At 38.5% G+C, this 12,500-nt stretch overlaps 1 protein-coding gene across 3 annotated transcripts in view; it reads right to left on the bottom strand.

The window, feature by feature from the left end:
* copz2 (COPI coat complex subunit zeta 2) overlaps positions 1-12,500 on the bottom strand; it is a 17,470-nt gene that overhangs the window by 573 nt on the left and 4,397 nt on the right. Inside the window, exons 2-10 of one of the 3 annotated variants that reach the window (XR_007029902.1) lie at positions 10,864-10,932; positions 9,734-9,818; positions 8,174-8,265; positions 7,109-7,164; positions 6,016-6,093; positions 5,671-5,722; positions 5,341-5,449; positions 4,747-4,785; positions 1-630 (exon numbers count right to left, since the gene is read on the bottom strand). The exon at positions 1-630 is cut by the window's left edge and continues 573 nt beyond it. Coding sequence is in view for 2 of the 3 variants with exons in the window: in XM_035615543.2 (XP_035471436.2) it covers positions 583-630; positions 2,861-2,893; positions 4,747-4,785; positions 5,671-5,722; positions 6,016-6,093; positions 7,109-7,164; positions 8,174-8,265; positions 9,734-9,818; positions 10,864-10,932 (552 nt within the window). In the remaining variant the exon portion in view is untranslated. Of the gene's footprint in view, positions 631-2,860; positions 2,894-4,746; positions 4,786-5,340; positions 5,450-5,670; positions 5,723-6,015; positions 6,094-7,108; positions 7,165-8,173; positions 8,266-9,733; positions 9,819-10,863; positions 10,933-12,500 lie in introns of all 3 variants that reach the window. The other 2 variants (XM_035615543.2, XM_047328311.1) reach the window with 2 other exon arrangements.

Raw genomic sequence — 12,500 nt, 5'->3', positions numbered from 1 at the left:
TCGCGTAAAATACTGACTCACAAACTGTAACAATTCACAGGACGCAGCCTTGTGTGATTTTGGTAAATGTTGGTAACAAGACGGTTCAAAAATAATATGGACTGTGACTATGTAATTTGAAAATGTTTGCACATTACACAACAAACATTTCACTGAATGAGATTGGAAGTTTGTGCTCCACCAAAGTAAAAGTAACAAACAAAGCTTCCAGATTTTTCATTGGCATACTGTGCTTGACAACTGCCCAGTTTGAAACAGAAGCATAGATGGACTCTACTCCTGTCTTCTGAGACACGTTTGAGTGAATTGCCTGGGGTCATTTGGCCTGTTAAATGTAAATGACATCTCCACATGAGTATGGACGACCATCACTCTCAAATCTATTAAATTAATCACGCCAAGCACAAAGAAACAACATGCCAGTGCACAGAGAAATAAAACTCTATGTACGACTGGTTAATTGTAATATAAAGCTGCTTACTGTCCAACAGCCTTGTCATGAGCTTCCTTTAGTCTGTTACTACAAAAATAGCTTTGGGACTACAAATTTTCTCTGGGACAATATTTTTCGTCTGGTCCGTGTCATTTCAGTATGGACCACTTGATCTGCTCCTTGGCCGACTGCAAAACCTGGAAACACAAAGACAGAACAAAAATCTATACTTTATGAAATATAATGCAGCATGAAAGTAAAACACAAGACATTAATAATACATAAACCCCAATAAAAAAAATCCAAATATAGTACAGTAAAAGGATAAACCAGAGAAGCACTCCCAGAGGAAAAGGTGTGCGATTGCTGTGTTGACACAGATTTTAATTATTTTTCGCGGAATCAAAAACTAATTGATCTTGATTCATTTCATTATTTATGGATGCAACAGGAGTGAATGCAGCTACAGTATGAAACCCCTAAGCATTAGGGTTTGATACATTACATTACAGACTACGAAACATGAACTGTACATGTAAATGTCATTATAGTGAGCTTATTCACCGGCAAACTCTAGTATTTGCGTATTTTACATTTTTAGTAGTTTGTAGTTGTACTGTATAAAGGTCTCTCTTAAATGAACTAATGTACCATTAGATAAGAAAAACATAATTCGTGCTTTTAAGAAATGTTATGCTCAGCACAAGTGAAAGAAAAAGTGATGTACTGCTGTTTTTGTTTACTTGTTGTTTTATTCATGCTGAAGCCAATGTGCAGTAATTTTAACCTTGAGGATGCGTTTCTGTAGTGTTGCAGTTCCACTGTTCAACCACTAGAGGTCAGAAAACCGAGCACAACATGCAGTAGATATGAGCTGGAACATTTAGCAGCATTTTCCATTACTACTAAAGAAACGTTTTCAACTTCATTACACAATGACTCAATAAACTTGCGCAAAGTATCACATTACTTAATACATGGGCCTACATATACTGCAGTTACTTACTTTTGACATGCAGCCACTTTCCAACAACAGAGTGCTTGGTTATTATTACTATAGAGTAGACTCTAATGAATTAACTTCACGAGATAAAAATGTGGATTAAAGGTGGATTAATAATCAGCTGACGACTTCAACACCGTCAACACACCAACATTTACTGACAGTTCAGTACATACAGGCCATACTGAGATGTTTTTATTGTCCCACTCAGTCAGTCAGAAATGACACACATTGATTTTTAATCATCATTTTACAGAAACTTTCATTTCTTGGACACTTTTCAGTAGTGCCCAGAGTCAGTTGGCCTGTATTTTACTATTTTAACAGCTGAGTTATTTCTTTTGAAATGAATGTCCTAAATTCCGCACAGGTCTCAGTTAAGTGTCGTCTTATTTAAAGTGATCATCTCTCTCCTCTTGTCTGCGTCCGCATTACCAGCACTATTTACACCAATACAGCAGTATCCTCCTCAATCCATCAATTGCCCTGATTTCATTTTCAGTAATAAGGTTGTTGCTGCCCTCACACTGACAGCAGGGGGCGCTTGGAGCTCAGGTTACAGGGTTCGACTGCTGCTTTCGTCTGTTTTCTGCTTCATACTATGTGCAGTAAGATGTATGCAGTGCAGTGGTCTTTGGCCTTGCTTGCTGGTGTTGTTACAATTTAATGTGATTTGTTTGAGGCAGTATTAGGTAGTTTTATGTTGTGTTAGTTTAGTAGATTCGCCAGCTTGCAGGACCCCCCACATTTAACTTGAAAGTTTTCACTGATGAAAACACAGAGGATGCATTGAGGATGAATTGACTTGCTTGTTGAGACAGTCTGATATTTCAGCTGGTATCGTTGATGGACACTTTTCTACTCCATTTATTTATTTTGGGCTTCACCCGACTGGGACCGTGTCCTCCTCCTCTCACCATTTTACATTATTTATGGGGCTGGATATTAGGTCAATCTCTAAGCCCAGAGGTGCACCAAGTTTGCTATGGAGACTGAAGCCATATTTCATAAAATATGGCTTCTTAATTTCCCTTGTGTGGAACAACACATGGTACGTCAAGTTACTTATTTCTATAGTAAGAGTTTCTCAACCTGTCATACACATCTTTAAAGCTGAGCTGACCTCTAATAAATAATCCATGGACCTGTTATAAATATACTGCACAATATAATGACAAAGTCTGCTTCCTTGTTACCTCATATGTGCCAAAAATATATGACACACATCACTGTCTGTGATTTTAAGCTCCTATTTGACACTTGGTTTGTCATCACATGTACACCTACATATAGATATGGAAGAAATGAAATGCTGAACAAATTTCCCCACACTTTTAAAACTTTAAACAGGCACTGCAGTGGTCCAGTAAGATACAGTAGACTAAGTTTTGAAGTGCAGTGTAGGGCTGTTAGTAGAGACTTACGTTAGTGGTCAGGGCCAGTTTCTCTGTTATGTGCTGTGAGGGTTAAAGCAACAGATAAAGAGAAGCTTAGAGTGGGAGTACACACACACACACACACACACACACACACACACACACACACACACCCTAACAGAAATATGTCCATGCTCATGCTCATTCCCGCACACTAGCAGGAAGACATCACATCAGCTAAAAGGGAGGGTATCCAGAAAAAACAAAAACATAATGAAATTAATAACTGCAACTACACATATATGTGTTATGGCAGAGGAGATCAATGTGATCAGTGAAGCGGTTTAATATCTGCCTTGTGCAAAGGGAGCCACCATGCTTGAGAGGATGATAAACCAGCTATTTGTTCATTAATCCAACAGTCCATTAATTTCCAGTTGAGCCTGTTAGTGCTGTGTGGTGCTTTGCAAATGAAGCCAGGCTAGCTGCTACGTTAACATGCATAATGAGCTACAATGTGACCATGCAGCCTGGGCTAATGTGCACTGCAGACAGATGCTAAACTGCTTCTAAAAATTCTACCAGGCAACAGTCAAGTGTGTGTGTGTTTCTTTGACTCATCAGGTTGCGCGAGAGGTGAGCTCTGTCGTGCTGTACACTAATGTCATCACAGGGAAGCAAATGATAACTAACAGTACAGAAGTGAAGTGAACACGCAGTGTGTGCAACCACAGGGTGAATGCATGTGTGCGTCGGCTACATGATCTATGTGTTTGCATTTAGCAAGCCCGATTTGTTTATTCCATTTCATCTTTTGTCTTTTAACTTCTGCTCAAACAAATGAAAGAAAAAGTGAACACAAGTATTAGTTCTGAATGGCCTTAGCACCTCCTTTCGAATGTGGCGTTCATATGGCCTCACACTACCACATCTAATGGACGATCTAACGGTCCAATATAGCAACTGGGTGGGTAAATAGTCAAGTCCACAGTTTGCTAATTGTTAACTTATGTTGAGTTAAATCTTGATTTCCAAATTTTCACAGGGGTCCTGCTTCAAATTCTTCTAACCATCTAATTTGTGGTGTGCCACATGGCTACGTTTAGGTTCTCCATTTTTTTCTGTTTAAATTCTTCCTCTTAGGGGCATTATCTGCCAACTAGAGATGCTACAGTTTATCGATTAATCCATTAGTAATTGACTATTAAATTAATCGCCAACTATTTTGATAATCAATAAATTTGTTTAAGTAGTTTTTATGAAAAACAAAAAAAATTCTCTAATTTAAGCTTCTTAAATGTAAATATTTTCTGGTTTCTTTGCTCCTCTATGACAGTAAACTAAATATCTTTGGTGTGTGGACAAAACAAAACATCATCTTGGTGTGTGGGAAACATGAAAAGTAATAATTGAGAAAATAATCAACTGATTAATCGACAGATAAATAACTCCATCCAGCTGTTCCATGGCACGGCAATGGAAAGGGTTATTAACTAAAGGGAACAGAGGCTTCTCTGTGAGGGTTCCTTTCCTCAGGAAATCTTGACAAAAGTGAAAACTTAAATCTTATTTTGAAATCACTCCTTTCCCAAACTATTCAGACACCAAATTGTGGTGCATCCTGTTTGCTTTAATTATCCTTGAGATGTTTTTTAGAACCTTCTTTAGAGCTTAAAAAATTTCTCCCAGGAAGAATATGTCTAAGGGTCTGAATATATGGGTAAAGGACAGATTTCATTTCTTGATTTCTTTAAAATAAATCTGCAAACATTTCTAAAACGAGTGGGATTATAGATTGTGTGCAAAATAGCATGTCAAATTTTATCGATTTAAAACAAAATCTACAAATGACCAAAGTGTGTAAGAAGTAAAGGCTTTTGAATACTTGCATGTGTGTGTAACTGTGTAATTCATGTGTGTGTACATTTTGTTACCTGGGCAACGCTTTGTTCAGATAATGGGTTTTCATCCGCCTGCAAAACACAATAACATCATTGGGTGTACAGGAAAAAAAAAGAGACAATAATGGAAAATACACACACACACACACACACACACACACACACACACACACAGTGGTGCCAACAACATTACATACTGTAAATCATATTAAAAGCGTGTTAAAGGCTTGGCCAATCACAACTCGTGTTAGAATCTTAAACCATTCAAGAGCTGTGGTTCTAGAGTTGCCAATGTCGGTCTGTCTGTCTGTCGATCCACCGATTCAAATCTTTCTATTCAATTTTTTTCATGGTCCCCAGAGGATAAGGCCTGATGAATTTTGTGTTTTTCCCCCTGACTCTTCCTCTAGCACCAACAGCTGGTAAAAGGTTTTCAAATATAAAAACCTGCCGCCAGCCTCTCTTCTTTACACCCCTCTGTTAGTCATCATGCTCTCTCACCATGCATTTACCTCATCTGTCTCGCCCATCCATCCTTGGTCTCTCCACTGTCTCTGTCGCACTCTCATTCATTCATGCTCTCGCTCCACCCCACTATCTTTCTCTTTGACTCTCTCTCTCTCTCACCCTCTGTCTCTCTGTCTGTCTACAGCAGCTGGCTCTTGTCTGTCTGTCCCTCTAGGTTACCAGTGATGTAATCAAACAGGACGAAGCCATAGGCTGGTTCTGACATTAGCTGACACCAATCAGAAGAAGAGACGCAGGGAGAAGGAGAGAGAGAAAGGTAGAGCAGGTAAGAGGAGGCAAGAAGCCAAGTAGAAAAGCTACAGTATGAGTAAAATAGTCTTATGTTTAAGAATATAACAATTGTTGATGTGTTTTTCATGTGATCTTGTAATGATTTAAATAACTAAATTAACTGATAGAACTGGCGGCTGCAAATTATTGTCCTCTTACCCTGTAGTTGACCTTCTGTAGGACCTGCTGGGGGTCACTCTCCAGAATCACCCTGGCAACAGGATTAAGCAGCCAATCAGACCAAGAGAGCAATACAGGCAGGACCGGGGTTATTTTTTTTTACATTAGGCTATTTAAACTAACAATTCATCAAATAATTATCAACACATTGATCAATGCTGAAAATAAATCCAAGCTTAGCTTATATGTGTGCTAGTTTGATCATCAGTAAGTTGTACATTTTTGTAAAGTGAATGTGTTGGAGATGATATCATACATGAAAAATATGATGTACATATTATTCTATTGTTCTCCTAATGTGCTGTAAACATTTTTCTCTCTCACCCTCCATCAATGATTTCGTCCACGACCAGGAACACTCCATCCATGTTATCCAGTAAACACCTCCGCTCCACATTTTTCCTGCAGAAAAATAAAAACCAAAATGAGCCACATCCAGTCCATAACACTGTGTGTCTCATTACATTTTCAGATCTGGTTCTCTATTCCTTTCAAAATTGTAATTTCTCACAGATGTTTATGTTAATTTAAAGGAACAGTTGGACATTTTGGACAAATATGGTTATTTACTCTCTTGCCTCGTGTCACTGCAGTTCAATAAGCAGGTAGCCATATAAGCTTGGCCTTAGTGACTGCACACTGCTCTCCAGATGTCCCGACCTCATAGGTGCAGTTACACACCCTCCAAATGTAAAAAAAAAAAGAAGCTCAGACTGAATGGAAAAATCTGTGGCTAATAAATAGTTTAGCAATGGAATGACCTGGAGTTGCATTTCTCCTTTCTGTTTTAACCTACTGCCTACCTCGCACCTGACCCATATCCCAGACCAGATTTCCCACTGAACACAGACTGTCCAAACTCATATCTGTCAAGATGGATTGGATCATCTGTTCAGTTTTGTCTATTATGCCCCTGTTCAGTTCCGTTATATCCCCCCGTTTTTTTGTATTTTTCCCAGTGGGTTATTTTTGACGGACTTTTTTATATTCCCCTTCTGTAGCATGTAAGCTTCTTTTTGTTTTTTTTTACCTTGATTAAATCTGCCTTCCTCCTGCATTTAGGTCCTGCTTCTAAACCTCACAACATCAAGCCTCCATAGGACTCCTAGTGAGACAGCGAACAAGCCGACCCGCAAAAGTCAGTCTTAGTCTTAACATGGAGACTCATTAATTCTCTGAGAGAGGCTCAAGTGGAGGAGCGTGTGGATTAGCATTAGCACTGGTGGTGCCAGGGCGATATGCATGATAAAAGCTCTGATATCACAATAATGCAGGATGCATTGATGAGCACTGTGTCGTGCTGAGGCTTTGATGCATTCTGCATTCGCTTGGTGCATTTTAGATGCAAAATATCAGTATCATGTATCATGCTTTTTACACATGTAACCTTTTTCAAGTGTATGTTGGGCGAACGTACCTAAGGATGTGACTGAGGGAGTCAAATAGGCAGTTCAGTACTGACATTAACATCAGCTGGAGAGAGAGAGAGAGAGAAAGGGGAGAATAACAAGATTTAGAATTTAGATTTTAAAGCTGCATTCATCGTTTTTTTTATGGCATGGGGCAAAATACACATTAATTCAGTCAAAGTTGTAACAGCTAATGTGCTAGCAAACACTTTCCAATTTACATCACAGATTGTATATAAAGATGGATGACACATTTTGATATATAGCATCAAATAAGTAATTACCAAATTAACTGGAAAAATGAACAAATGGTCATAAATAAACTACATTTTAAGAGATTCTGATTAAGTTTTCAGATACTGGTGATAATGCATTTTTTTCCCATTCTCGGCTAACAATTTTTCACAAGACCAAGAGTTTGGAGCCATGCTAGCAACTGTTCTTGGGAACAGCAGCGCTTTGAGGTAAATGCCAATTCCGAATTCAAAATTTTTCAAGGCAACCAATCCAACAGCTGTTGGGATGTTTCAACCTGGACCAAAGAAGTCTTAGTTATTAGAAGTACATAGAAGACTAATATTGCCATTGACGGAGCCAGGCTAAAAACACATCAGTGAGCCACACAGCTGCACTGGGTTACATGGTCCATCATTACCATGAAAACACACTATAGTTTAATAGTACTACTAATAATAATAATAGTAATAATACATTTTTTTATTTAAATATTTACATCTTCAGTGGGAAAGAAAGCATTGAGAAACATATTAACAGGCTTCCAACGCTGGTTTTTGGTCTTGTAATTGGTTACCAATAAAAAAAATAAAGAATACGTTTTAGTCCTTGCATACGATATGTTACCAATAATCTATATGTATATCCTTGTGTCCACTTAGCTAAATGTTTATTGAGCAAATCTCTACAAGCTCTGGAGGACACTATTCTGTAGTGACATGATATACAACTTACCTGCGAGACGTGAGAGTGCACCTCATATCATTCTAATCTTCACTTGATCATTGTCAGGCAAAACAAAGTGAATTGTTGCATTGAGAGAGCTAAGTTGACCCTACCTCATTCTCCTGAGCACTTCCCACCACATAGAAGAAGAGATCTATACTCCCCTTATAGACAATGGTCAGTCCCTCCAGGAAAGCTATCTCGTCTAGAGAGAGAAGGAGAGAAGGATGAAAGGTATGACACAAACTTTTGAGTGAGAGGAAAGAAGGAGAGATAGAAGGAGACAAGGAAAGGAGATAGAAAACAGAGAGTGAAGAAATGCATTAAGAGCACAACAAAGGGAGGATGGGGTGGAAGGGAGGGAGGGAGAGGGGATATAGCGTGACAGGTGAAGAAGAAAGAGGAGAAAAGGAAGAATGAAGGAGGAGTTTTGGACAAAAGGATGTTGGTTGGTAAAAAAGAGGCCGGGGGTAAGGACTCAGATATCAGCTATGTGAAACTTAGAATCCCACTTCCCCTGAAAATGAAACATCAGAAAGTCAAATGAAGGTGCATTTTGGTTTAAAAGTAAAGTAAAGATAAGAAATATATACATCAAATCCAAATTCACTATACCTGCATATTTTTAAGGGTCACACCGACACCACCATCATGAATTGGACATGACCAACAATGGAAAACAGTCTAATGTGAAAACTGCTTTAGGCCAGTATCGTAACCCAACTGTTGGGTTACGTTACGACAGTTGAATAGGTAACAGGTGACACAGTAGATGTGTGTCGGTGCAAGTGTCAAGTACAGTCAGGACCAATGTCAGGAAGAAGTGACTGAGGGGGCAGTTGAAAATGGCGAGGAGGCAATTCTTTAAACATTCATCAACCTGCTATGCCTTTGTCTGAGTTTTGGATTTATTTTTATCCTGCCAGTGGTGTTTTGACTAGATGTAAACAATTCCCTACTAGGTGGCTGTGGGACAACTGTGACCTAGCTTGATGCTGGGGTGACATCATCTGGGGCCAGTTACTGTAAGTTTGGGCTCTGCAATTTCAGTCTGTCAGTAGTCCGGGGCTACTGGCCTCAGCTGGGGTCTCTACAGTGTTATGCATTTTTCTTACAAAACAATTTTTGCTATCCATCTCTGTTTTTGAGGCCTCATTTATTACAGTTTTTAAACTTTATTATAAATAACTATGAATAAAAAGAAAATATCAAATATTAAGTACTCGTAGAAAATAAATGTATAAAAACATTGTATATTATAAATAATATAAACATGAATGCACATTGTTTCTGCATTGTTCATTCTGTTAAATAAAGGATTTCGGTGCATATCGGCCAACAAATAAATCAGTTGGCCTCTAGTACAAGTTCTCAAACTAATTATTAAAGGTCTGCATCCAATTCTTATGCAAGGAATAACCTAACCCTTAAGAAACAAACTGTACATTTCAAGTTAAAAGACAGATAGTCAAACATAGTTAAAATAGATTTTAGTCTATGGGGAGAAATGGTAATGTTTGTCTGACAACAGCACACAAAGGTAAAATTTGTCATCACCTTTATTTAATTTTAATTACCCTTGATTGTTTGATTGATTGATCGGTTTATAATAATATGGATGGATGGCTGTTTCCAGTGGACACCAGGACAAAAACACGGTGAGAGGAGCTTACTGTCTGCTTTGTGGGTCTTGTTGAAAACATTCCTCTCGAAGTTCTTCTGCTCCTTCATGGAGGGGTAAAGCTCCGGGTCATAGTACTGAAACAGAAATGTAAATGAAACAGTGAATTAACTTTGGCACTAATGCTGCTTTATGAGCATTGGGGCTGTCCTATAAACAAGTGAGTGCAAAGTACTGCAAGGATGTGTGAATAAGTATCCTCTTCAAGTTCATTAATGCTAAGGATTTTCATGAAACCAAACCCTGCTATTGATACTATTTATGCTTTGTATTTTTACAGCAATATAATGCATTTGCACTCAGTAATAACCTCTCTATAATAACAAAATGGATTTTATTGTTAGTTGCAGATAATGCCACGCTAGATTCAAATTGCCGTCACATGCATGACTGATTCACAGGAAATTATGCAGCATGTAATCTGGGCTCACTGATATCAGTGTCACTGTTTACTGTCCCTCTCGAGTGATGTCACTCGATGCAGTGTTGGTCGAGGATGAAGACCAGAAAAAAATTTGGCCATGTGGAGTTAGCCCACTCCTTATCTCGGTTTGAGGATGAAGAGTACCAGACAAAACTAGCCAATGCTAGCATAATACACCCTGATGAACTGTTCCTGGTTGTGTTGCACTGTGGGTAAAAATGTAGGTGCCAGGTCTTGACAAGGAATCACCATACATGGAATAAAAAAAAAGACAAGACCTCTCAAAAACATGATCATGGGACTGACAGTGTTGTAGGAGTCCAGTGCTAAAGCAGCAGAAAACTCTTTTAGGTTAATGCTAATGCTAATTCAACATGTCTTACTGCTGCTACTCTATATTAGAATAAGTCAACTGTACAGGGTGGCTTTCGTTGTGAATGAAATTAAACCTGTGATTTGTGTTTAAGTATGGGATAATACCTGACAAGTACGTCCGATGTTTGTAATGGATGGAGGATTTAGAAAGAAGACTTATGCAAAGAAACAGTCCATGTCATTGTTGCCCATACTAAAGGTTAACCCACACTCCTCCAACCAATCAGCATCCAGTATTTTCTGTGGCCTTGACATACAATTTTTTACAGTTTACAATTAACAGTTCATGGTCTGAAGCATGTAAGATTGCCCTTTAGCCTTACCTTAGACAGAAGTCTGTTGCCATCATTGTCAAGAATGAAAACAGCTTTCACTGTGTAGAGGGAAGGTTGCTGCAAAGACAGAAGAAAGAACATCTTAAATATTTCAGCTTTGCTGAGTCACCTCAGGCAGATACCTAGGACATAATACCACAGCCACCGTCCTCCCACACCTGGCCAGTGTGTTGTATCAACCGTTTATTATCCAGATGAACCCTGATTTTCCAGCTACACCTGATTTGCATTCACTCTGGCATGCTTCTGGTTTTTCATTTAGATTTGTTTCACACTTTTCCAGATGTGGAAATGACCAAAGATGTTTTCCATTCTCCTGCACACGCGTCTCTCATCCTTCCATCCATCCGTCCGTCCGTACGTCCTTTGCGAAGTGTTTTCAGAGCCGGGACAAAGTTCTGTTATGCACTGACTAGCATAGATTCACAGTCAGAGTGTATCACAGAACTTAGACCAGGAACTTACAGCATCTACTGTCCAATACTGCCACTGTAATTCTGAGCAGTTTTTAAGTAAGTGTAACATATGTATTTATTCATTGTGAACATAACCACGGGTCTAGAGATCCATTCTATTCCATTTTCATTCCATTATCCAGCATCTCGAGACTGGAGCATTGCTGTTGTTACACTTATAATTCTTTTTAAAGTTTTGTATAATAAACGTACAATGCTTGTCGGTTGGCATTTCTGCTAGATGTGCACTCGACCAATTATTTGAAAATCCGTCACTTAGCTTGTGTATAGAATGATTCCTAAGTTCAACACAAATTACTTGTGACTTTCTAACATGAAATCCAAACATCTACAGCTCCGGGACAACTGGGAAAACTGTATCTGCTGATGACTCGAATCTTCACCTACAGTACCCTCGTATTTACACTCGTTTTTCCTATTTAGAAGTTAAAAAGTGACTGTGAAAATGAGTGTTTGTCTAATGCAACCTGTCTAGAATTAATGACGCTTGAATCCCCAGTGCGTAAACATACATACTATGCACAAGCAAGACTAAAACAAGAAAATATTCAAACAGCTGGCACGACTGCCTGCTGATCCCTGATCCTGCCCTGTCCTGAGGGTAGCAGCTCTTAACATTAGATAATGGATGATGGCAAACACACCTAAAATTACTTACTTTGGATACAGTTTGGCAGCAAATATACAAAAGTAGCAGCATAATAGAAGTGTCAAACAATTAGATAAAAGAGAACTGTCTATCCAGTCTGTTTGGAGGTTATGTTTTCTCTGCAAATTGAAATTCATTTTAAAAACTGATAATATTCACTCTTTAGTCATATGTAACCTAGACCATACATTAATCAACATCCCCTGTACCAGTTAAAGTCTAAATGTCAGACATAACTGTAAAGGGAGAAGGGTCGATCTGCATCACCATGACAGCTAAATTCCTCAAATCTAACAACCGTGTATTTGGTTTAAACATAATGAAAGATTTTCTCTGGTGTTCATGTTTAAGTAGGTCATGGATTCAGACAAAACCAAAAGACTGATTTAGAAGTCTGGAGGCAGTTCCACTATAACTAAAAAAGAAAATAACATCAAAGATTGCAGCCTCTTGCAGTTTGGTCGTGGCTGTTTTTCTAAACTACTTATTTCATTTACTTT

The sequence above is a fragment of the Scophthalmus maximus genome, chromosome 17, assembly GCF_022379125.1.
Source record: "Scophthalmus maximus strain ysfricsl-2021 chromosome 17, ASM2237912v1, whole genome shotgun sequence".
In the NCBI taxonomy this organism is placed as follows: domain Eukaryota; kingdom Metazoa; phylum Chordata; class Actinopteri; order Pleuronectiformes; family Scophthalmidae; genus Scophthalmus; species Scophthalmus maximus.
This window is presented reverse-complemented; position numbering and strand designations above follow the sequence as displayed.